Raw genomic sequence first — 26,816 nt, forward strand, 5'->3', positions numbered from 1 at the left:
TTTAGAATCTTAAACTAAATCTTTTATTTCAAAAACAAAATCAAAACAATTTTTCAGAGAGAGAAGGTGGGCAGAGGATGGTCATGTCCTCGTGGTCAGCTCCTTCCTATCTCCTCAGGCTGGATGGAGAGTAGAGGACATGGAAGAGTGTCAGCTCAAGGGCTGTCGTTGGCTCACAGCCTCGTGGGTGAGGCTTGCGATCTTAAGTCATACAACACCCAGGAAGGGTTAGTTCTAGGGGACAGCTCCATGTCACCAGCAGGTCAGCCCCTTTCTCTATGCCCACACACAACATGGTAGAACCAAGTAACCCATTCATCTACAACAGAATATGAAGCTAACGCTGCCCTTGCTTCCTGTGCTGCTAGGTAAGGAGATAAACAAGACAGCAACAAGGTACACTGAACCCTGGCAGGCCAGCTGGTGCCTGTCCTTGCATTGTCCGTGACATTTCTGAGACAAGCCTGAACCCCAACTCCTCATATCAATGGGACAGGTTTGGTCATCTGCACAGGAGTATAAAGAGAAATCAAGCCGAATTTGAGCCACAAGTGGACTGAGACACATTTCTGAGTTAGGTTAAAATGTCACATGTGCACAGGAAGCAGGTGAGTAAGTTTTCTGAGGGAGGTGATGCTGAGGCAGAACTGGCATCCAACCCTCTGAGGAGATGCTCCCTGTGGTAATGTCAGGAGCTAGGGTGCCTCGAGGAAGGTGTTGGTTCGGAAGATGGAGGAGACGATCTTCCCTGTAGCATTAATGGTGCCTTCACTGTCTGAACTGGATTCGGAGTCACTGCTCCCAGAGTAGGCGCCCAAGCCAGGGAGGATGCCAATGCACACAGCAGCCGACGGGCAGTGGATGGAGGGAGGTCCACTCAGAGAAGAGCCTCCAAGAGACATGCAGGACGGGGCCTCTGCAAAAGGAGGACAGCAAGTTAACCATCACCTTCCTAATGCTGAAGGGCCACCCCCAGCCTGGACACAATGCTGGGGCTTTCTATAAAAAAGCCCCTTTGCTGCAGAGCAACTCTATGCAATCTTGGGAGACTCTGGACATCTTTGTGTTACAGTCAAAGAGGCTGACAGAAGAGAGTCCACAGTCAGGACTTCAAAGACTGCCCACACTCTCTTGCCACCCACTAGTTCTGAGATGGGGAACAAACCTTGTAGTCACCTATTATAGTTAGATTCCTGTCTTCACAAGTCATGGCATTATAGCAAGTGGGACTCAGGTGTGATGTCTTCCTTAGCCACTCTTGTGGCCCTCAACAGGAGGCTAGATCAAGAGACCACCTGTGAGTGACACTCCCGATTCTGTGATGCCACACTGAAGAGACCAGTGACCAACTGGCAGACACGAGCCATGCAGCTATGCTCTTTATTAAGACAATTTCCTACCCCTGGGAGAGGAGCACCTCAGAAACTGATCTCACCACTTTTACTTTTTAGTTCTTTTATGCGAGATGCCCTGAAGGAAATATTTTAAAGCTATATACAATGCCACCAAGTATCTGGGCTCTTTTCTTCCCAAGATATGTACAGTGATTCTGCTACTCCAAAGACAAAAGCCTTCATCGACAACATGGAGAACAGCAATTAGAGGCCAAGTGGAGAGGCCTGAAGAGATGATTCAGAGATTAAAAGCACATACTGTGCTCTTGAAGAGGACACGAGTTCAGTTCCCAGCACTGTGTCAGCTAGGTCACAACCTGTAACTACCTGTAACTCCTGCTTGGAGGGCCTGGCAGCCTCTGATGGCCTTCATGGCACAGCATTCGTGCACACACACACAGACACACACAGATACATAAATACATACTTAAGAACCAAGATGTTTTTGAAAGTCAAACAAACGTAAACTGAGAATGGCGCTCCATTCTTTCCTCCCTCTGAATGTTTCCAGCCTCATCTGATCACTCTAACAACTTGTACGTGGGTGTTCTCCCTGCTTACTGATGAGAGGAGTCAAGTAAGTTGTGAGAATTCAGGCTAGAGTATAAAACACTAACCCAAATCTGCACCAGAAGATGCTGTACTAAAGTGATGCCCAAGCTCAGAGGTCGGAAAGTCACTGCCCGGACTGACGAGGATGTCCCTTTTGGGGACTGCCTTCTACAAACCAAACCACAGGTGTGCAGATACCTCAAGAGAATGAGGAAGGGACACTGAATCCAGAGCTACTGAGACGCTAAGGTCATCGGTTGTCTAGGACACAGATTTCAGCTAAGGGGGTCTGCTCCTCTCTAGCAGAGAAGGGAGAGACTGCTGGAGGTGAGTGTGCTCCAAATCTCAAAAGGCAAAATGAGCAGAGTCTGGGAGACATGGGTTACGGTGCAGGGGAGGCGGTGGTAAAGAATGCTCACAACAATCATCGCAAAGCTAACAACTTTGAAGATGTAAAGAGCTCTTCTCATCTGTCAAAAACAAAAAGCAAAGCCAGTAAGCAGCGCTCCTCCACGGCTCCTCCCGAGTTCCTGCCCTGACTTCCTACAGCAATGGACTCAGAACTGCAAGTAGAAGACAAACCTTTTCCTCCTCCAAGTTGGCTTGGTTGGGAACCAAACAGACAGAGAAGCAAACTAGGACAGTAGGCAAGAGGCAAAGAATGAAGACTCCTGGGCTTTCCTGGGGCCACAGCTCGGTGTACTGAACATAGAGCAGCACCCTAGCGTACACATACATGGCCATGGCTCTGGGTCCCATCATCAGGACTAAAGGTGAGGGCGGTTGGGAGGGAGGGAGGGAAGAAAACAATAATGTGTCTGTGTCCTCACTGGAAATGTATGGTCTCTAAGACATGCTCAATGAAAAAGGTGAGGAGCAGGACAACAGATGTAACTGGGGAAAATCAGGAACAAGCCCATGCACACATAAGACAAAGCCTGAAAAAAACAAAAGCAAAAACCTGAGAAGCGGCAGCAGTGTGTGGTCTGGGAAGAAACTGAGGGCTAGTGAGCAGGGAAGACTTGCTTTATCACTGTCATCTTTTCATCCCCTTTCTAAATAATTATATACATACATTACTGACTCAGACATTGTTTTTAAAATGGCAAATATAAAAATTGAAAGAGCATTCTGGCCATTTCAATCAAGTAGAATAGTCCCACCCATCTGTGTCACCCACTGCACCCTTCCAATAAAGGATGAGCACAACAGAAGCCTCCACACTGCTGAAGGGACAGGGTGCCCACTCCACAGAGGACCCTTGAGAGGTGACCCCCAACCACAACCACCGTGGGACACACTGGGTATAGCACAAAGTAGGCCAGAATTTATTATGGGGGTTACTGTCATTCTACAGTTCCCTTGCAAATGGTTAACTTGGGGGGAGGGAGGGTGATGGTAAGAATCTGATGGTTTTAATATTTGAGACATGACAAGAAGTTATTAATTCATTCCTCCAGTGTTTGTTGTGTTAATATGCACCACACAGAATGCTTTCAGAGGCAGTGAATAACAGAATCAAGTTCAGAGTGCTAGGAGGGCTGTAGCTAGCTATGGGAGGACAGAGCTGAGGACAGAGCTGTCACAGGAACCAGGGCCACTGTGACCCCGAATCGCTTAAGTGAAAGGACCAGAACCTCCAATTATCTAGGAAGTTTCAAGAGAGAAAAGACTGCAACTCTGACAAATTTCATTCCAAAAGCAGTTACGGCCCAAAGAACAAAGCGCTGCCCTCTGAGCTCACCATTTGGGGGATATTTCCTGCCAACTCCGGCCTTTGCTGGACCACATTGTCATATCAACTCAGCACAGAAAATTATGAATAGTGAAATGTTCTTGGAATGCAGGCAGATGGAGAGAGTACATAGGCCACTTTGTACGTTTGCTGGCTCTGCTTAAGCTAATTTTCAGTGGAGGAGCTGAATTTCTGTCAGGGCCGAAGCTTCCTTCAGGAAGACCAAGGCAAAGCCTTCCCATGCAGAGGCAAGATTGAAGCAAGCCTCAAGGATAGCCAGTCTCCTCTAGGGTCTCTCCTTCTAGCAAAGGAAGGTACTTCTTGCCTAGCTTGCATAAGAATGTAGGGACAAGAAGAAGGCATTTAGAATGTGTGCAATAGGTCTGGATGAACACATGTGAAATATACAATGGTGTTTCTCTGTGGAAATGAAAGGGTAGAAGAGGGTGTGGGAAGGGGCTCTTCACTGAAGATCCTTTTCAAAGGTACAGCTACTACCCCTGGAACTGTGGAGAAACAATCTTAAAGCATCCATTATTTGTCTGAAAAAGAAGTAAATGAAAGCTCTGTTTGATAGATGACCAACTGAGTTGAATGAGATCCTCAATCCCAACAGTGCACCTAAAAGCAAACTCTTGAATTCCTCAGTCCAGCTCTAGAACACTCCTTTACTTACAACTTCATGCTACCTAATACAGAGGCCGACTTCACCACGTAAGAAGTCACCACCTTCAAGGAAAATAAGACTTCTGATTCCATTAGGCTCACAGCAATCCAACCATCAGTAGGAGCTGGGCATTCTGTCTGCCACAGATGAAATCAAGGAACTTGACATTTGGCAAGACAGAGAAAAACCTTTTGTGAGCAGAGGTCATCTGACCAGGGCTTATAAGCACTCCAGGGAGAACTCGATTGTTACCTACAATGCTACTGGTTTGTAACCCACCACTTTTGTAGGGTGGCTGACATATTCATGGTAGGAATTCCTGCTTAGTATAAAACAGTTTGGCATTAAGTTAAGGCAAGCTTGTTTAAAGAGAAATAATGCATCCCTTTACATAAGATGCACTCTTCCTACAGTTCTCGTCCATCACTGGTAGAATGAAGGGGCCACACCCACCTTGAGCCTTGTCATCTGGGTCGGGGTCTGGTTTCAGTCTCTTCACACTATTGCCACTCTCTGAGCTGTAACAGAAAACATGGTGATTTGAGTCTTTTGAGTTTTAGCGAGAATCAGGGCACCGAAGCATTTATAATTGTCTGCGGCAGTCTCAAGGAGCTGGGATGACTGAAAGAAAAAGCCTTCATTTCACTTCCTAGCCTCTTCTTAAATATAAAATCTGCTAGAAAGAGAACTTAACCTCCAAACAAACCGAAGGACACAGCATGCACACTTCGCCTTTCTGTCTTCTTTATCATTCAACTGATGGATTTCAAGAGTACTTATACATTTCACAATGACAAAATATAAATTATGAAAGGAAATATTTTTGAGGACATCCAGAGATATCCCAAAGATTTTCACTAAAACAGAAGAATACATTTCAATGGAGAAAGACATTATACCAGAGGAAAAGATGGTGATGTAAGCCTAACAGGTATCTGTTTACATATGGGCCAGAGTCTAATTTGTGGCATGAAGCACAGTAATGTCCTGTGGCCATCATAGTACATAGAAGAGAGCAAATGTAGCACAAGATTTAAAGGTCCCTTTTGTGGGAGGGGGCTGTGTTAGTGAGAGTGTGCCCACAGCTTCTCAATAGTAGGCAAGGGCTTTAGTACAGAACTGAAGCCCTGGCCAGAGGTCCTCTGTTTACAGAATTTTTAAGGAGTTAAAATAGCTATTTAGTTTTGCTAAGTATGCCTGCCTGTTATATTTCAAGATCTATCACTAAAATGATAGAAACAAAGTATATATAATAGAAAGAAAAAATATTTTAAGGTCATTTTCACTTTTTTTCTCAAAAGCAAGAATATAAATTTTTTTTTTTAAGTAAAAGGGATGCTGAGGATGTAGTTCAATTGTTAAGACTGTGGCCAATACCTGGGGAAAGCTCTGGGTACAATCCCCCAAAATAGCATAAACTAAGCATGGGGACACACCCTGTAATCCCAGTACTTAGGTGGAGCAGGAGGATCAGAAGTCCAAGGTCATCTTTGGCTGTACAGTGAGTTTGAGACCAGACTAGAATACACACACCCTGCTCTATAAATAAATAAGTAAATAAACAAAGAGCAAAAAATAAGAAGTCAGCATTAAGATGGTAGAAATTATATTTTAAAATCTAAATATAGACCATACAAACTAGTAAAAACTAGATTAAGTAAACACATTTTAAAGCAGTCATTTAAAGGTACTTATTTAAAAATTTAAAAAAACCCGCCTATAACTTAATACCCAGAAAGATTATAAATGGAAGTGCTGTAACCCCCAACCCCACCCCCAGAAGCATGGATAAAAAGAGGACCACAGCAGCCGGGCATGGCGGTGTATGCCTTGAATCCCAGCACTTGGAAGGCAGAGGTATGTGGATCTCTGTGAGTTTGCGGCCAGCCTCATCTACAGAGTAGAGTTCCAGGACAGCCAGGGCTACAGAGAAACCCTGTCTCGAATGACAAAAGAAAAAAAGGAAGGAAGGATCAAGGCAAATGCTAGCATTAAACAGGCTGGGGCGCTGTGACCATTATTCCTCCCGGTCAGCCTAACTACAGCTAGCTAAAACCCTGTGGTCTTAGTCACTGTTCTGTTGTGGAGAGACACCATGACCAAAGCAACTCTTACAAGAAAGCACTTAACTGCGGCCTTGCTTACAGGTTCAGAGGTTTGGTCCGTTATCATCATGGCAAGGAGCATGGCAGCTTCATGGCACTACAGCAGTAGCTGAGAGCTATATCCTGATTCATAGGCAGAGAGTCAGACCCAACACAGATTCTCCTCAAAGTCCCTTAGAACATTAACTCCAGTGACATAGCCTATAGCCCTGCCAAAGAACCAGGATTGCTAGGCATGGTGGAGCACACCTGGAATACTAGCACAAGAGCAGTCTAGTCTACAGAGCAAGATCCAGGCCAGCCAGGGCTACACAGGGAGATTCCATGTTTAAAATAAAAATTAGGATATACAAACCACAACACTACAACACAGTTAAGTTAGGATTAGTAAGGAAAACTAAGAACCATATTTCATAGCCTCTAAGATGCTAGGATTATAACGTAGTAATAGTGTGTGTATGTGTGTGTTACTAAACTAGAATTGGTGTGAAGCCTAGGAGTCCACATTACTGACATTAATAAGCCAAGGCAGAGAAGCTCAAAAACTCCTGCCCCAAGAGGCAAATGTGTCACCTTGCTTCGAAAGCAACATTAAGTGATGCATTTTGAAAACCCAAGAGAGACTCTATACAGATCACCAAATAAGCTAACAGAACCTTTCCTAAGTATGATATAAAGACTGATCAAGGGAGACAGTTGAAACACCATTTGGCAGAGCAAGAGTACCTAAGAGGTAACTGCCCACCTGGAGACTCATCAAACTGGCCCAGGTCTGACTCCTGAGAGCTGGTGGACTTTGGGAGGCTTACATGGGGTGTTTAAAGATTCATGGTTTGTTAAGGCTTCTTCTCTGACCACAATCCTCCCCCTGCTGCTGCTGTACCTCGGTGACATTTTACATGTGCTCAGTGTTCCTAGGAACATCTGCAGCAGATAGAGGATGTGCCAAACCACAAGGCTGCATCAATACACTCTATTCAAAATATGTGGCTGGTTGCCAATACACCATATTGATTTTCCTAATAGACTGCACTTTACAGCATTTTGCCCACGGTCTGGTCGGTCAAGCTGATTCAATCACTTTGGTGCCATTTCAGGATTTGAAAAGGGAAGAGCAAACATGACAAAGAACTTATCAGAATCTCCAGCAGTGCTACTCCCACGTCAGTCAGAGTGAGCGGTAGGCAGGTCTCTAACCCGTCACAGCTGCCCTATTCTCTCAATGCCTCTGTAGCAGCTGTTCTCTGGGTCTCTTCTCCCTTGACTGTCCAGAGTCCCGGTGCCCTACCCTGTCAACATCTTTCTAAGCCCTTCTCTAGCTTCAGGAAGCACACTTCCAGCTGTGCTCCTCCGAGATGCCGTCACCCCATCACCAGCAGCAATCCTGAGGCATCGGCTGCCTCGAGGTACAAAGCTCAGCACTGAACTCTTGCTTTATTACTGACAACTGTGGACAGAAGTTCTTCAACTCTCCAGCTGTCTTTCCAGCTGTAAACGGGTCAGAATAACCAATACTCTGAGGAACTGGGGAGAGCAATTTGGGAGGCCATTAGAGGAAATCTAACCTCCAGCAGGTGCTCAGGGAACAGGAGCTGTATGTCAGCTGAATGAGTGATCAAATCAGGCTAGGGGCAAAGGCTACTGGGACACTAAATCTGGCAGGGGAGAGAGAAAGGCAACCACACTGGAGCATTGTCCCAGCAACATGCTGAATAACCATTTGCTCTGGGCACCATTGCAAGTGGCATTTCAGACTCTGTGGCCAGAGGAGATTTTCACCATGGGCACACGCTCGCTGACCTCTTATGCTTCACAGCTCCTGCCAACAGCTTTGCCTGGGAGAACTTGCTCTTGGTTTCTATGGGTTTCACGGCCAGCTTCTTCTCTACTTCTTTATTTTCTGCAGAAATTCCAACCTTGTTGAGATTACTGTGAGTTACAGGTTAAGGGTCAGATTAACCAAAAGAAGAAATGCTACAGAGCAAAAGTAAATCCAGAGGACAACAAATATAATCCATAGGCCCCTTGGCGGAACTTAAATGTGAGACCTTCCTGACCTGGCCTCCCAAGTGGTTGGGATATAGATCTAAAGCACCAGATCCTGTATGTATGTGTGTGTGTGTACATGTGTGTGTGAATGAAGGCACATGTGTATCACTGTGCGCATGTGTGAAGGTCAGGTCTTAGTAATTTCCTGCCTCACACCCATGAATGCACCTGTACCCAGCCCTGCTTATGCTTTTGAACACCGCCTCTGGACTCCCGTTCTGTCTGTAGCATTTACAATCTTCTCACTGCAGTGTTCTGATGTGCTGTACCAGCAGGACAAGCTGCTGCTTATGGTTCTCATCTGAATGTCACCAACAGTCATGAGGACATTCTGCAAAACTGCATTTCACCTTTGAAAGGTGAGACTTAATTACTTATTTCTAAGGAAGTCATAGTAACTTCTCAATTTCCTTTATATTCCTTAAGATCTTTGTTATGTGACTGCCAAGATAGTTCAGGGAGTAAAGGGACTTGCCACAATATTTGAGTTCAATCCCCAGAACACACATGGTAGAAGGAGGAACAGACTCCTAGAAAATGTTCTAACTTTCCACATGCATTCTCTCTCTCTCTCTCACACACACACACAGAAAGAGAGAGAGAGAGAGAGAGACAGTGACAGAGAGAGACAGAGACATACATAGAGACAAAGACAGAGAGTGAGACAGACAGACAGACACAAAGAGAGAGAGAGAGAGAGAGAGAGAGAGAGAGAGAGAGAAACAGAGACAAAGACACACACACACAGAGACTGAGAGAGAGACAGACAGGTTTGACCTGTTGGTGAAGGTCTATATTCCAGCTACTTGAGAGGGTTAAGCCCTACTCTGGGTTATAGAGGGGTCAAGCCAGCCACAGCTGTGTCAACCTATGCTGTTATTCTGCTGTCCTCTGGACAGAGGCAGAGGGTCAGAAGAGTCAGTTTTAAGTTTGCAGCTGAGCAGGGCAGTGGTGGCGCACGCCTTTAATCCCAGCACTTGGGAGGCAGAGGCAGGCAGATTTCTGATAATATATTAAGCCAGGGCTATACGGAGAAACCCTGTCTCGAAAAAACAAAAAAAAAAAAAAAAAAAAAAAAACCAAGAAAAAAAATTGTTTACAGCTAAAACTGAGGGGTAACTTTGCATCAACTCTCAGCATGCACTCGAACCAAGGCTAGCAGCTCCCAGCTTATGCTCCCAGCTCTGACTGACATTCCATCCCAGAGCTTTTAACTTTCCTTTCTCACAATAAAAAGTAGAAAAAAGGCTAGGATATAGCTCAGTGCTAGCGAGGCTGCCTAGCATATGTAAGGTCCTAGGCTCACTCCCCAGTACCACCAAAGGCAGAAAATCCTTAAGCAGGGCACATGTCACACCATGGTCATCACCAGCTCACAAGGCTGTCTGTCACTCCTGCTGTTCTCTCCGCTAGCATATGTTCCTTCCGTTTTAGGCTCTTCCTCATAACTTCCTAAGCGGGTAAATATCTGACAGCTGTTAGGATGCAGCAGTGCCTTACTGCACAACAGTGACATCTAGTGCCCAAGGCACCCAAGAAGAAGCCATTGAAAGATGGAGAAACAGAGATTACCTCATCACACACACCAGACTGGGTGGCAAATGTCTTTACCACTGAACCACCTTGCCAGCCCTCAGTCTCCATTTTCTTAAAATTACATGTAAACACACACTCAGGGAGATGGGATGCATGTTTCCCACAAGTGTACAGAGGTAAGACAGCCCCTTGCAGGAGTCAGTTCTCTATTTTACCATATGGGTCCCAGAGATCAAATTCAAGTCATCATCTTGTCAGCCCCAAACGCTCCTTTTTATTGGGGTGGTGAGAGGGCAGGATGGGGGTTTGAAACAAGAAACTTAATTTTCCTAGTAAAAAATGTCAAAGTCATTAGTACATTGCAGTTTCTACCTATAACTTTGTCACTAAGGCACAGAGCATCTGGCCACATTGCTGCCCACACTACTGTTTAGTGGACCTACTGTATACACTCTGCAGAAAAATACTAGCTAGTACAAACAGAAAATCCTACTATCAAACCAGCCATAGTGGCAGACACCTTTAATCTAAGCTCTGGGGAGAAAGAGGCAGGTGGACCTCTGTCCCTGAGTCTAACCTTGTCTACATAGTAAATTCCAAGCCAGCCAGGGATGCACAGTGACTGTCCTACCACCAATTACCAATTCACTGATGAAGCATGTATAAACAGAACAGTGAGTTTACTCAACTTACAAGCTTAAAATATCCAAATAGGCTTCCTTGCAGAAGGGTAAAAGTTAGGATGGACTACCAATAGCTCCTGTGGGCTATATACTCATTTATTTATATATTTATTGAGAATTTACAATATTCCAGGCACCAGGAAAAAAAAATTCAGTCATTCTGGTTGTTATAGAACTTATTTTACATCTTAGCAGTAAAGAGATAAAAAGAGCCAGGCAAACAAATGAACATGTGCCCTATTTAAAACAAAATGATGGGGCTTGGTAGCTCAGTAGAGTACGTGCTTAGAATGTATAAATTCCCAGATGACACTACATGTAACACCATTTGGTGGTAAACAGGATGTAATGTACAGCAATCGGAAGCTGCAACCATACAAAGTGCTTGAGGAAAGGCATACAGAGCTGAGTCCTAAGCCATGAAATGCTAGCCTTGGGAAATCCGAGGGAAGGCCATTTCAGGTTGAGGAAACCATGAATTTGAGGCCTTGCAATAGAATCCATTTGATGTGCAAGGAGGCCAAAGGCTAAAGTAGAGTAAATGTCAGGAAGAGTAGCTACAGAACACCAGGCCAGGAGATTTACCCTAAGTCATGCAGAGCTCTGCAGAGCCTGATGAAAGAATGTAGATTTGAGCCGGGCATGGTGGTGCACATTTTTAGTCCCAGTACTCAGGAGGCAGAGGCAGGTGATCTCTGTGATTTCAAGGCTAGCTGGTCTACAAAGTGAGTTCTAGTCTAGTCAGAGCTAAACAGTGAGATCCTGTCTCAAAAACAGGTCTACTTTAGACTAACTGCCACAGGGGAGGAAAAAAATCACTGGAGTATTTCAAAGTTACATGACGCCAGATAACTTTTACAATTTCCCATGATGCCCAAAGAACAGATTGTTAGGGCAAAGAGAAATGGAAACCAATTAGTAGTAACCTAGCAATACAGAAGAAAGTCTAAAGTGACGAGAAAGACAATAAGATTTAGAGAGGTTTGGAGAACGCTTCGTAAGTACTTTTGGCTAAGGCAGAGTAGAGGAGACAGGGAAGGTGGGAAAGAGTATAATAGAGGGAAGCATGATTGGAGTCAATGTGGCATGAACTGACGACTGTTCATCATTTAAGTAAGACGTGCAGGAGCCTAGTAAGACATTCAAAGGCACATGGTATTCATTTGTAACTTTAGCACTCAAGAAGCAAGAGTCTTTAAGGCCAACCTAGTCTATGCAGTGAGACCAATTCAGGAAAATGGGAAAGTTATACAAGTAGATGTTTCCAACAAGGCAATATTAAGTCAAAGGAAAATGACTGTCCTTGTTCCCTGAGCCCACTTCGGGAGTAGTTCGCAGTGTATGGGAGGATAGTCTAATCTTGCTAAAAACAGAAGAGTAAGCAGAGTGTTTCTGAACAGGCCCTTTTAGGTCTGGGGAGAAGGCTCAGTAACTGTCTGGGCTAGCATAGGGACCTAAGTTCCAATCCTGAGCATGTCTGTAAAAACAAGGCATGGTGGAGACAGGCAGACCCTAGGAGTTTACTGGCCAGGCAGCTTAGCTGGCATAGCAGGGCTCAGGTTCACAGAGAGCCTATCCAAAGGCCTAAAGCAGTGGAAGAGCGGGCCACTGGATGAGATTCTCTTTGACTTCAGTAAGCATGCACTGTGTGCACATACATAGAAAAGATCAGAAACATTACTTTTTAAATCTCACGAGATAATGTCTCCCCAGTGAGGTTGGCTACAATGCCCATCTAAGTCTAATCCTACAAGGCAAGAATACCCCACTACTGACTGTGAGAATTTATGCCTGGCTAACCCTGAAAAGCATGGACTTCTGATTACAATAGATATGCACAGGCAACACACCCCACCAGTCGCAGCCAATCAATCACTCAGAATCAGAGACATCAGTGCTAACAAACTGTAAGGACTAGGTAGAAGGCCTCGTTATATTCGTGAGGAAAGCGAGTCATTTCTCTCTAAGCCCAAAGGATATTCTGTACTCCTTCAGTTCCTGCAGTTCTTCTTCTCGCCGCTGCTTCTCTATCAGCTCCTGCTGCCGAGAAACCTCATCAAGGAAGTTGGTCTCATCTTCATCTAACCCTCTTACCATGTTTTCTGAGGAAATAAGTGAACAGGGAGCACTAAGGAGACGACTGAGACAAACAACCTTCTCTGACCTTCCCTCCCCACACGTTTTTTCTGTGTTCGGTGCGTGTGCACATGCTCCAGGGCACACACGTGACGGCTAAGGGATAGCCCTTGGGAGTCGATTCTCTCCTTCCAACTGTAGGATCTGGGGATCAGCGCAGGTTGTTAGCTCACACAACCAGCACTGCTACTCATGACCCACACTGCTGGCCGTTTTCCTTTTTAAACAAGCAGCAGATTCTTTGGGCAATTACAAGGAAGGATTATTAAACACCATAATTTTAATAAATAGCATGGCATCAAGTCAAAGCATTTCTCACATTACTAGAAATTAGCACAGAATTCAAATCGTATCTTAAGCTCTAAGTCAGAAGGAAGGCAGAAGATGGTCTTTTTTCCACTGAATTGAGCTCCTGGAGGCTGGATAATCAAGATATTCTATTGCTAGTAACAAAGATGGTTTCACGAGGCTAAAGTACATCAAAAGGCTCAGTGAGTCCCTCAAACGTCCATTTTCAGAAGCTTACTGAATTTGAACTGCTCCTCATACTCCTGCTGCTTCCTGTCTTTCTGTTCCTGCAGCCGTTCGTACAGAGACCGAGGGTCATACGCCTCCTCTGGACATTCTGAAAGGGACACGGGATAAAGGAGACACAGAATTTAGGTTGTTTCATATTATTTTGGAATCACAAAGAGTTGGAAAAATAGTTAAGTCTCTATACATCTGCGGGTGAAAATAACACAAAGTCTAGTTTCTCTTTGCACCTCATACAGAAAGGGGCAGGCGGTTTTCAAAGACAACTATTAATGTAAGTTGCTAACTGGATGGGCAGCCAGTTCAAACCTATTAGCAGCATCTCAGTTCAAACTGCCCCTCCACTTGTAGCAAGCAAGCAACTAGCAGAATCTCCTGGCAGGTGCTGCGGTGGGGGAGGAGGGTAGATACGGAGTACTGGTTCTGCTGTGGAAAACTCACATAGCTTACTTCACCCTGGGAGCCTCGAGTGAGGACAGTTATCACCTTCTTGGCAGGGTTTTTGCGAAGATTAAAGAGTTAAATGAAGGGCTGGAGCGTTGGTTCAGTGGTTAAGGGTACTTGCTGCTCTTCCAGAGGATCTGAGTTCAATTCCCAGCAACCACATGGTGGCCCACAACTGTCTTTATCTCCAGTTCTAGGGCATCTGACACCCTCATACAGACACACATGCAGGCAAAACACCAATACATATAAAAACAAATTATTGTTTTTTAGAAAAAGGTTAAATGAATGATGTCCAACTCTAGGTCTATCTACATACCTTTTGGGTCTTCTGGTTTTCGCACTTTCTCCCATTCTTCTTGCCTCCTTTTGCGCCGCTCATCTAGCTCTGCCTCAGACACAAACCTCTTTTTGATGACAAGGTTACTATCATCCTCTCCATCCATAATGGTACAGTCTACAGAAAAAAAAAAAAAAATCAAAGGAGAACTACAATTCAAGTCCTTAGGAGCAGGGTGGGGATGTAGCTCGGCTGGTACAATGCTTGCCTAGCATGCACGAGGCCCTGGGTTCAATCCCCAGCACCACATACACGGGGTGTGAGAGTGCACACCTGTGTTCCAGCACTTGAGACGTGGGGTTTACTCTGGCTTATCAGGCAGCACACATCTGTGCTATCCACAGTCACTGAGAGATTCTAGGATCATTCTGGCATTGCGTTCCACAGCATGCCACACGGAAGCTATTTCCCTGTCGCAGCACTCTAGACAAATGGGCCTTCTGGGCTCCACACCTGTTCTCAGCTCACATCCTGCTTCACAGCTATAAGATTTGTCACCTTCTTTCAGCTGCCATCTCACTGCCTTGATTTACCTGTTCTTGCTTCCAAAGCAGATTCTAATGCAGACTCTCAGGTACTCAAGGCACTTTAGCAGTCAAGTCCCGTCTATGAAGCAGGGAGGTGGCAGATCTAGGACAAGACACGAGTGTAAAGAGTGGAAGGAGAAGAGCCAGGCCCACCTGACGTTCAGCCCAACGCTCTCCACAGTAAGTAGCTGCTGCCATCGACCCTGCCTGTCCTCCCTTGTGAAGCAGTGGCCCTCTTTACCCCTACAGGCCCTTAATGCATATACTGATGTAGAAGACACCAAACTTCCTCTCTTCTTTTTCTTCAACTCTTCAGAGAAGCAGGAAGAAGGAAATAAAGATGGGGATGTCTTTTCCTTTTAAAAGTCAACATTTTAGAGCTGGGGGTGTAGCTCAGTGCTATAGCACTTGCCTAGGATGTGCAAACCCTGGGTTGCTGGCTTTTTAATTTTTTTTCTGAAGAATTACGGTTAATCGTCTACTCAGACATATTTTGTGCTCGCTACAATATTACTACCTACCAAAGAGGTACAAATACAACCCAACGCAATGTCTATTCTAAGATAACCTTTGACAACCTATCTAACAGTTCATTAGAAACTAAGTCTGGGGCTAAAGAGAGGGCTCAGTGATTAAGAGCTCTGACTCCCTCCTAGTTCAATTCCCAGTCCCTACATTTTAGCTTAAAACTGTCTATAACGCTAGCCCCAGGTGATACAACACCTTCTTCTGGCTTTGGTGCACACATATTACTATATGTATGCCACAGACATACATGTAGGCAAAATACCCATACATAAAAAAGAAATAATTGTTTAAAAAAGTCTGCAGCCTCAAAAAGCAACTAACAATTTAAAGTTCTTCACATGTGTTATGTACTTTTTGCATGTTATCAAGTTTCTCTGCATACAGAGCCCATGAGAAAGACTCTTCACAGATGAAGCTGACACCCAGGCTCAGTGATCTGCTCAAAGCATTTAGGCAGCAAGTGGCAGAGGTAAGGATCAAGTCCAAACAGCCCGGCGTGGTGGCGCACGCCTTTAATCCTAGCACTTGGGAGGCAGAGGCAGATGGATTTCTGAGTTCAAGGCCAGCCTGGTCTACAAAGTGAGTTCCAGGACAGCCAGGGCTACACAGAGAAACCCTGTCTTGAAAAACCAAAAAGGGGCTGGTGAGATGGCTCAGTGGGTAAGAGCACCCGACTGCTCTTCCGAAGGTCCAGAGTTCAAATCCCAGCAACCACATGGTGGCTCACAACCATCCGTAATGAGATCTGGCGCCCTCTTCTGGAGTGTCTGAAGACAGCTACAGTGTACTTACATATAATAAATAAATAAATCTTTAAAAAAAAAAAAAGAAAGGATCAAGTTCAAGTCTGACATCTAATTTTCATATTCTCAGCTAGGTGTGATAGCACATGACTGTAAACCCTATGCTCATGAAGACTGAGGCAGGAGGATCATAATTTCAAGATGAGCCTAGAATACACAGCAATATTCAAGGCCAGCCTGCACTACATAATGATACCTTAAAAAAATCACATTTTTACCCACCTCATCATACTCCTCCTCCTCAGAAACCACAGAGTCTCAGATAAAATAAAGACATGGCAGGACATGGTAACCAATCCCTGTAGTCTCAGCCCTCAGAAAGTTAGGGCAAGAAAAGTGGGCTAGCAGCCAATCTGTGCCACACAGTGAGACCTTATTTCAAAAACCTAAGGGCTGGTGTCTTACTTTTCTCTTGCTGTGAAAACACAACGTGATTGAAGCAACTGATAGAAGACAGGTTTTAATTTGGGGCTCAAGTTTCCAGGGAGTTAGAGCCCATCACCATCAGGGTGAGGAGCATGGCAACAGGCAGGCAGACAGGCACGGCGCTGAGGCAGTAGCTGAGAGATCTTACATCTTGATTCATAAACACAAGGCAGACAAGCGAGGTAACTGGGAATATAGAGGGGCTTTTAAACCTCAAAGCTCACTTCCAGTGACCTGCTTCAAACAGGCCTCACCTAATCCTTCCCAAACAGTTCAACCAACTAGGGACTAGGCGTTCAAATATGAGTCTCCAGAGACCGTTCTCACTCAAACTACTATGTTGGGAATGCAGGCTCTGGGTTCACTCTTCAGCCTGGAGAGAGACACACGAGAAAACAAGGGCACGTCAATTTCAGCTATATTTTCAAATTCCAGTGCCCAGAATGCAAAGTTTTTGTTTGGTAAAGATATTTAAAAAAAAGAAAAAAGGAATCAGGGCATTAAAACCCAAACATTCAAAACAGAAGAAGTCATCTCGGCCTGAATCCATCCTACTGTTGAGGGTTATTTCCATGTGAAAAATGAGAATTGTTGACAATCACTAGAAAGAAAACTAAGTCACCCGAGAGAAGGCTTTACCCCACCTGGCCCACAGTGCACTTCTTCAGATAGAGAGATGTGGTACCACTCGATGCCTGCAGCCAGGTACTCAAGACAAAAGCAGGATTACCTTGTCTCTGTGACTTAGCAGAATTCCTCAAGCTCTTTGGAGCAATTTCTAAGGAGAAAGAGCCAACAGCTTATGAAATGTCCCCAGCAAAGAATGTGAGCCATGCAGGCACTGGGGAAACGGGAGTCACGCTGGACCCTTGCTTTCTCCTTTCTACCGTTTGCTGTACGTCTCCCTTCCCACCCTGTACCAAGTGTCTCTTTCCTCCCCCTACTCCTATTTCCTAGTAAATAACTCACAACAGGACAGGCCCTCACAGCCTCCTCCTGGCATCAGAATCCATCACACACACCAAAAACAGAATCAGCAATTCCTATTTTAGACCTTCAAGACGGGCCCCTGTGCTCCATTTCCAGGGAACCATCTCCCTCTCCACTTTACAGTTCTTGCTCTGAAATTTCTGTTCCTATGGAATCCACACATAAATTTTGAAATGACTCTTCTCTAACACACCAAGGCTTTATTATAAAAAGGTAATACCTACTCTTAACTTGCTGCTTGTCAAAGGAAAACATCCAGTATTCTAATCTTACAAGATGGAGATAAACGTGCTTCAAAGCAGTGGAACTTGCCTGGCTTGGTGGCACATGTATGCCTGTAATCCTAGCACAAGAGACAGATATAGGAGGATCAAGAGTTCAAGGCCACTCTTGAATACCTGAGACATATCTCAAAAAACAGGCCAGCAAATGCCTCAGGGAGTAACCATGTATGCTGCCAAGCCTGATGACCTGAGTTTAACTCCCAGAATCCACATGGTGGAAGGAAAAGTGGATTCCTGCAAGCTGTCCTTTGACACAACATTTAAAAAGTAGTGATGAATGATTAGCCAAATTCTGAGTACTCTGTATAATGTTCACAATAGTTCTTCTCTAAAAAATATTCAGGTCTCTTGAGAATTACCATCTTCTTTCAGTCAATAACTACAGCCATATATATAGGTTGGGTATGGCAGCTCATGTCTGTAATCCCAGCAATAGGGAGGCTGATGCAGGAAGATTATTAAATTCTAGGCCAGCTTGAGCTATATAATGATTTTGTTTCAAAATAATACTGCAAGACAAGCTAGCTTAACCTTACACATCTTTCAGTATAAGATTGCTCAATTCAACTAATCTATAGCAAGTGCCTTCTGTTGTGTTCTTCTTATTAAGGTGGGCACAGGCAATGATAAAGACCATGGGCTCTAACAGCAAAAGACTCAAGTTCAGAATCTGGCTCTGCCAGAATTAGAACTTGGTATGACACTGGGCTAGTCACTTAATTCTTCTAAGTCTTGATTGACATCCTTATGCCCAGATCACACTCACCAAAAGTGACCAAGACAGCTCTGTACAACATAAAGTTTTTGTGTGGGAAAACAAGACAATTCACGCAAAGCACTTGACACAGTATTTGGCACATTTCAAAATGCTTTGAAAGGCTTCTTATCACTATAGAGAACTATGCTAAGCTCTGAGATGGGTACAGTGGTAAAAGAAATTGTACACTTAAGGAATGGGAAGGATTCAGTCATAAACAAATATGACCTTTTAGGGTAGGAATGGAACCACATCAAACTGAGAACTTAGAAAACACATAAAACTTTAATGTATACATATATCATTCTCTCCACATGTAAGCTGGTAATTCTACTATTTATCCAACACTGGGCTAGACTTTATGAAGTACACAAAGGAGTAAGGTCAACACTCTTATACTAACCCAGATAACATGGTACATAATAAACCACTAAAATGAACAGTATGGGCGGAATTAGATACTGCAGGGCACACATACAGATCTACCGTTTCCCAGGCTCAAGACTTTGGCATGCACCTAGATTCCTTTTCCTTTTTTATACTTTTATGTTCCACCTGTCACCTAGTTCTGTTGTCTCTACCTCTGGATGAGGTTTTCTTAATCCACCCTCTTCTTTTTGTGGGAAGTGGGCCCCTTCCTTTCTATTTCGTTTTTGGAGGCTCCATCTTGCATACTTCAAAAATATTCCACAGGTAGTTTCTATTCTAGCCTCCATTCAGATAATTTTTCCCATTACCAACCTAACGGTTTTTCTAAAGGTAAATCTGCCTGTTACTGTCCTACATAAAGTACCAGTATCATCACCACACACCACACACACACCAGTACAAACTAGAACAAAAATCAAAATGTTAAATAGCACTGCCATAAATACTTCTTGTGTGAAATTACATTGTAGTTGAAAGTCACTTCTGTCAGGGTAAAGTTCATGTTCATTTGAGTGCTCCCATCTACTGCCGTGCTCACCGTCCCCATCTTCCTGATCTAACTTACAGCTACAGTTCCTCCACATGGCACTGGAAAGCCACACTGCACATCTCACAACCCCGCCTGCCTCTCTGCAGGCTTTGTTGCCTCTCCCTTGCTTCATTTTCAAACCTCATGTGAACCTTTCTGCTCAGACTTAGGATGGAGATCCCCACCTCTAAGAAGCTTCCCATGTCCTTCTGGAGCAGCCGCTGCGTATTTCTCTCTGTGCTCCTGTTACAGCACTCAGTAACTATGAGTGCTGCCTATCAGGACAGTGTGGAGCAGTGTCAGGTGGGTAATAAATAGTTACTAAATAAACTAGCCACTGGGAGGAGCTAAAGAATCTGAGCAGGGAAAAGTGTATTCAATGAATATCCCCAAATACTGTCTAGTGACCGCTACAAAGTTTTATTGCAGTTTCCGTGTCTCAAGGAATTCTTGTTCAAGCACAAGTTAAGTTTGGGCAGCAGGAAAAACAGAACCAAAATTAAAACATCTTTCTTTGTTACACAACTGAAACCATCTTTCAAAAGATAATTCTTGCTGGCTTTCTTTAACTCAGTGGTTCTCAACCTGTGGGTTGTGACCCCATTTAACAAACCTTTATTTCCAAGAAATTTACATTACAATTCATAACAGTACCAAAACTAGAGATGAAGTAACAACAAAAACTTTTATGGTTGGGGTCACAACAGGAGGAATTGTACTGGAGGCCCACAGCATTAGGAAGGCTCCTCATCTTAACTACAGAATTATGGGATTTAAATTACATTGACTTTTAATTCCTATTGCTTAGCCAAATTTTCATAAGTCTATACTTTCCCCTTTTGTTCGCTACAATAAATAAAGATAAAATACAAGCAGACAAGAAGCCCAGGATTAGGGGGATCTAACTATCAGGATCGACACAGGACTGAAGAGGATTTATAGTGGAAGGCTTATTTTGTCCTTCCTATGTTCAACTCTAGGAAGATTAAATACACCAGGCGTGGTGGCACACACCTTCAGTACCAGCATGCACTCAGAAGGCAGAGGCAGAAGGATCTCTCTAAGTTCTAGGTCAGCACTGTTTGCATGACGAATTCTAGAACAGTCAAGGCTACTGTGAGATGCTGTGAGGGGTGGAGGGTAAGAGACAGACAGACACACTGACTCAGTAAAATGAGCTTTTCTTTCCTTGTCCAGCTGTTCCAAGGTATCTGAAAAATGAGTTCAACTATAAAACAAAATACTCTTTTTTCCCCCCAGTGCTGATGGTCAAACCTAGAGTAACTCACAAGCTAGGCAAGTGCACTATTGCTGAACTACATAACTGAGCCCAACATTCTTTTTTAAAAAGGAAACATTCAACATTCTTCAATACGAATTTTTTAGAAATAAAAATCACTCTGTTTAAACTTAAACAAGTTTCAAGGACTGAAAAGTTTGAGGCCAACCTGGTTTATTATACAGTGAGACTTCTGTCTCCAAAAAGAGCCATGGCTTACAAACTCATTTAACAGCCAAAAAACAAAGATCTTATGCTTTAAGGCAGGGTAACTTGTTACACACTGCAGTACTGTGTTTCTACTGGAGTCAGTATTTCCTTTCCAGGCTGGGGAGACAAAACAGGGTGTCTTATAGCAGATTGTGCAAGTTCTAAAAGTGCCCAACTTACAAAGTGATCATCATCCTCGAACTGAAAACTTAGTCCACGGAACTTGTAACTGTGCTGTGATGCAGATTAATGAGCTCTGTTTGCCTACGGAGTTGAATTATGTGATGGCAGACTACGTTTACATCTGGCTGGCCGCCGTACCCTTCTAAAATCAGACCCTACCTGTAGAAATACACTCAAGGAATCAGATGTCTGTGCTATAAGCTTTATAGAGTAGCAAAAATAAGCCAGCCCACTTTCTTTTGACAGTTGACTGCTTCCCACTATTTTCATCCTAAAGCGTAAGTCTCTGTGCTTCAAATACAAGTGAGACAGAGAGGACTCAGTGGTTGAGAGCGTTTGCTGTGCAGTCTTGAGGACCACAGTTTGGATCCCAGCTTTCAAGTAACAAGCCACAAGTCAAGCATACTTCTGTAACCCAAGCTCTGACAGGGTGGAAACAAGAGGCTAGCTGTGACTTGCTGGCTTGTAGCCAATCTGCAGAAACCTAAGTTCCAGGTTGAGAGAAAAAGAGAGACGGAGACAGACAGACAGAGACAGACTGACTCTGCCTCAAAGGAATAGACAAGAGAATAACAGATGATATACCCAGCACCCTCTTATGCCCTTCACGTTCATGGAGAGACAAGTATAAAGGTGCATGAATGTCGGCACACATTAACCACTCACACCCACACCTAGATTTGCTAGCCAGTCCAATTAAACCTCCCAAAAGGCTACTTTCTAGCCAGAAGACACTGCTACCAAGCACTAGTAATTTAGATCAAGTCAACTTTTCCTATGTCATAAAACTTGTTTCAAGAATGACTTAATAAAGAACTCTGCTAATACTCATTACTGGATAAAGCAATCAGCAAGAAAAGTAACATTAATCCTCTAACACTGAAACTTCCATTCTACAGAAGTAAGAGATCTAATGAATCAACGAGATTATAACATAAGCACCTTAATCTATAGTTAAGGTTTGTGTTATAAAGAGCAGTTTGTAGTAAATTTGAGGCATCGAAGAAAGATGCAATTATATGTTAAGTATTTATTATGTTTACACAAACATACACACACTCTCATACTCACACAAAATCTTTCCACAGCACACGGAGGCAATCTCTCCTTACACCCATCTAATTCATCTTCCTACACTAAAGGAAAAAGGAACACTAACTTACACCTCCGCTCCCTTAGCTGGCGCTCAGCTCTCTACACTTTACCTCTCAGAACAGACACAGTCCCTCACTGTAATTTAGTTGTATTTTGCTCTGTGCTATGACAAGAGAGCGCAAAACAACTACTTCACCTGGAACTCGGGGAAGAAATAAAAGCAGCAGGATCTTTTAGTTGTCAGCACCTCAAAACTGGAAAGAAAACGCAAGAAGAAAAATTAAAAATTTCAGCATTAGTATTCAACATGGTGCCTCTCTTAAGAAATGCTCAAAGATAGCTTGAATTGTAAACTATTGTGCCATATGGTTGCCTTTAGACCCAACTCACACACCAAATCCTACCCCATCTTCTAACACCCATCCTAACATGGCTCAGCAGTACAATCAAACGGAATAAGGAATTGTCCTGTGTGATGCTAGAAGCAAAAGGTTAACCAAGGCAGCTTTTAAAAGCTGTTTTATGTTTTGTTTTGGGTTTTTGAGACAGTCTCACTATGTAACTTTGGCTGGACTGGAACTTGAAATATAGACCAGGCTGGCTTCAAACTCAGAGATTCTCCCTATCTCTGAATAGAGGCTCATCACTCCCCACCCACAACAGTTCGTTTTTTGGGGGGATGGGGGAAGGGGGCTTGGGGTTTGATTTGTTTTGTTTTGTTTTTTTGAAGGCAAATCTTCTTCTGACACAGTGCTAGTTAGGCACTAAATAGGACTACAGTCAATGCAGCAATGTAATGATGTGGCACACAAGCAATTTAAGGAAAAGTAGGACACAGTTATTGCTACAGGAGTTGAAGCTGAGCTTTAAGCCCTGCCCCACTTCTTCTTGGTTTTCTGTGTAGCCCTGGCTGTCCTAGAACTCACTCTATAGACCAAGTTGGCCTCAAACTCAAGAGATCCACCTGCCTCTCCTCCAGGGTGTTGGGACTAAAGGTGCATGTCAGCAAGCCCAGCTTACGCACTAAGTTCTTATAAGAGGACTAGAAAGGGAAGCCAAATTCTTATAGCTGCCGTGACACTGCATGGTGAAAATATTAGAAATTCTACATAGAAATATCATCTTTCACTTAAGAGTTCAGGAAATCACAAATTTCACACTCCAGAATCAAGGAGTGAGAGGCGTTTGCCTCTGGAGAAACTGGACTAAATATTGAAACCTGTCCTTTAATGCTATGCTTAAAAAGCTGGACATGTAGCAGCAGCAGTAATAATACATAATAATAGCTGAAAGATGGGCCAATGGGTAAAATGCTTGCCAGACAAGCAGGAAAAGCTCAGTTTGAAGCTTCAGACCCCAAGTGCAGGACACGTCAGGTCACGCCTAGAATACTAGTGTGCCTGGAGATGGGAGGCAGGAGACCAGAAAACCCCCAGAAACTCGTGGGCCGGCTAGCCAGACATATGTGCTAGTAAACAGCTAAAGACTGTTTCAAACTCGGTGGAAGTCAAGGGCTGGAGGGATGGCTCAGCAGTCAAGAGAGCTTGTTGCATTTCCAGAGGATAGATTCAGTTGCAGGCATAATACAGGTACAGAACTGCCTGTAGCTCTAGCACCAGGGAATCTGGTGCCCTCTTATGGCTCCCTCATATACTAGCACGCACACACACACACACACACACACACACACACACACAAATCTAAAATAAGTCTTAAAAGGAAAAAAAAAGTAGGAGAACCAACACCTGAAGTTATCCTCTGATACAACATGTAATATTGCGTGTAAATCTGCACATACACACATACAAATATGTACATACACATATCAAAGACATCACATACAAAAGTAACTAAATGATAACTGTTAAACCAAAACGCCAAAAAGATGGTGGAAACTTTGGATAAAATCTAGAAGGTGACAACCAGAAATTAAGCCCATGACTCAAGTAGATGCTTTCATCCTGAGGACTTCTCTGACCTGAACAATTCACTCTAGCAGTACTATGGCGAGGCAACAGAAGAATCAAGGGCAGCCCACAGGGTGTGCTCATATCCCTTCCCTCCCCATTGGAAACTGGTACCCAAGAATTACATGTTGAAAGGGAAGGGAGATAAGAAAGAAAACTGTGGGAATAATGGACAAGAAAAACATCTACGGGAATTAAATACATGGACTACACAACAAATATACTTATGATATTTAAAATAAAAACCAAGCCTTGAAATTAACAGCAAAAACATGAAACTTCTTTTTAAAGTGATAAAAGTAAACAAAAACTTCAGGAGCTAAACCTACGGTAATTGAATTTAAGATGTCAGTATTTAAGAGGGGACGTGGTGGCACACACCTTTATTCCCAGCACTGGAAAGGCAGAGGCAGGCAGATCTCTGTGAGTTCCAGGATAGCCTGGTTTAGATAGCCAGTTTTAGGAGACCCAGGGCTAACTAGGGAGATTATGTCTCAAAAGACAAACAACCCCCCCAAAAGATTATTGCTTAATAACAGAGTTGGAACAGAAGAGAATTAATAAAGAAACTGCCCAGCCTGGAAATCTTGAGTTCTAGGCCACCTTGGGCAGCATAACAAGACCCTGCACCACCCCCCCGCCCCCCCAAAAAGCAAACAAAAACAGTTACTGGACACAAGAGTGAAAATGTGTGTAGAAGACAGTCGAACGCATCAATATATATGTGACTAGAACTTTACAGGATAAATCATTATTTCAATGTCAAAAAGGCTAATTAATATTGCCAAATATAGCATACACCTGTAATTTCAACCCCTGAGAGAAAAAAAGGAAACAAAACAGGAGCTTAAGGTTATTTTCCACACACATCAAACCCAAGGCCAGAGTGTCTACAAGAGACTGTCTGAAAACAACAACAACAAAAACCAAATACCAAGATAACTGAAAAAAAAAAAAAAAAGCAACTCATGGTTTGAAGCATCATTATTGAAACTGCAAAACAAAGGTGAAAACACTTAGCTCACTTCTAGAGGGAAACTAATCACATTCGAGAAGGAAGACGAGTCCATAAGGCGAACACACTAAAACCGATTAATCCCGCTTCCCTAAAGGCATATTACACTCTATCCAAGCTTACAGTTGAATCACGCTGTTCAATTATTTCACTGTCAATTTCTGAAGCTGAAGACTGCCTTTAAGCAAACGTATGGTGACAATGAAGGATGAAACCAGGTAAAGGCTCCCCACATAACTCTTCCCTTTTTAAGACTTCAACTTCAGAGATAATTGGGCCATCCAACTTCCAGACCCTTACACATTATTCATAGCTCATCCTAGGCTCCAACTGAAACACAGGAGCTGCCATTATTTCAACTCGGTTCCTTCTGTCATAGAAAGTTCTACAGATTCCTTTCAAATATCTCAGAAGCAGTACCCTCCAAACCATTTTGCTTGGTAGTTTATATTCTGCTTTGTTTTCTGGCAGTCTTGCTAAGGAAGCCAGGACTGTCTCCAACTGACACTCCCTCACACCCACACACAGCCTCGTGGTCCTAGGATTACAGGTACAAGCCACTACACGGAGCTCCTCCAAACCATTTTTATGATGTCTCTGGGGACACTTCAATAAATCAATTCACTTAACCAACGAAACTTGCTACACAGGTTGACAAGTCGCTGCAAATCCTACAGAGGTTCATATTAGACTTTGTGAGGTCCACTCTAGACTTAAACAATCAGACTGACCGAAGGGTGCAACACAAGGGTTTGCGTTTTAAAACCAAGGGCCACAGACCCTTGTTCCCCCAAGAAGCCATTTCCACGATCAATAGTTCTCCCTTTCCCTCTGCGTGGGCCGGCATTCCAAGGGCACCAACTCTCAAAGAAGACATTTCAACGACCGGTCGTGTTCTAATAAAATAAGCACACAGCCTTGTTTCCTACTAGAAGAGAAAGAGCGAGGCGCTGCAACGGGGAAATTTATTATGTACCCATCCTGCAACTACACGCTTCGGGATTCAACGATGCTCAAGTCGGCATCCCACGTTTTCTAAGGAGCGAGGAGCTCCTCCGAATGGAACCGAGGCAGCAGCTCACTTTAGGCCTGATGGCTCCAGCTAACAGCAAAGTGCTGAAAGAAGACAAGAGGCCCGGCAGCTCGGGCGCGTAAGAAAGAGTCGGAACCTCCCACCACGACCGCCACGCCGTCCTGCAGACTCCCGCGGCTCCGCTCCGGAGTGGGTACCGCAAATTCCCAAGCCGGGCGACTCAGGACACCGCACTAGAAAGGACCGCGAGCTGAAGACAAACCTGGGCCCTAATCCTAACTCTGGCTTGGAGTTCACCCTCTCCGCGGCCGAGAAGCCTGGTTTCGCCTCCCGGCGCGGACCCAGGCCGCACTCACCTACGAGAGCGCGGGAGGCGAGCCTCCCTCACCTCCGCGGCGCCCACCGCAAACCGTCGCCGCCAAGGCCACTCTCGCTCTTAAAAAACTAGAAAAGAAACCAAGAAAAGAACGACGGCTTAAAGGAAGAAAACACACTTTGCTATTGTATTCCTTTTGACCCTTCGGGGCTTCCTGTTCCTTACAGCCACAACACATTTCCACCCCGCTTCCGGCGGCATAGTCCAATC

At 44.0% G+C, this 26,816-nt stretch overlaps 1 protein-coding gene across 5 annotated transcripts; it reads right to left on the reverse strand.

Moving 5' to 3' along the window:
- On the reverse strand, window positions 1–26,816 carry Fam192a (family with sequence similarity 192 member A). Of its 5 annotated transcripts, XM_021169431.2 has the most exons (9): window positions 26,587–26,805; window positions 22,412–22,469; window positions 14,709–14,805; window positions 14,155–14,292; window positions 13,384–13,482; window positions 12,702–12,823; window positions 8,254–8,384; window positions 4,802–4,866; window positions 1–916 (listed from the first exon to the last, which is right to left on the reverse strand). In XM_021169431.2, the coding sequence occupies exons 4-9, from the start codon at window positions 14,279–14,281 to the stop codon at window positions 696–698; spliced, it is 765 nt and encodes a 254-aa protein (XP_021025090.1). In that variant the 5' UTR covers window positions 14,282–14,292; window positions 14,709–14,805; window positions 22,412–22,469; window positions 26,587–26,805; the 3' UTR covers window positions 1–695. The 5 variants fall into 5 exon arrangements, with proteins under 5 accessions (XP_021025090.1, XP_021025093.1, XP_029336308.1 ...); XM_021169434.2 differs by lacking the exon at window positions 22,412–22,469 and having other exon boundaries at window positions 26,725–26,816; XM_029480448.1 differs by lacking the exon at window positions 22,412–22,469 and having other exon boundaries at window positions 26,587–26,816.

The sequence above is a fragment of the Mus caroli genome, chromosome 8, assembly GCF_900094665.2.
Source record: "Mus caroli chromosome 8, CAROLI_EIJ_v1.1, whole genome shotgun sequence".
In the NCBI taxonomy this organism is placed as follows: domain Eukaryota; kingdom Metazoa; phylum Chordata; class Mammalia; order Rodentia; family Muridae; genus Mus; species Mus caroli.

Excerpts from the sequence above, each read along its gene's own strand:
- Fam192a (XM_021169434.2), bottom strand. The coding sequence starts at position 14,281 with ATGGATGGAGAGGATGATAGTAACCTTGTCATCAAAAAGAGGTTTGTG. Across the intron at positions 12,824-13,383 it reads TGAGGAGCAGTTCAAATTCA|AAAACATGGTAAGAGGGTTA; the intron begins GTAAGCTTCTGA and ends TTATTTCCTCAG. Across the intron at positions 4,867-8,253 it reads GGAGCTGTGAAGCATAAGAG|CTCAGAGAGTGGCAATAGTG; the intron begins GTCAGCGAGCGT and ends TTTCTGTTACAG.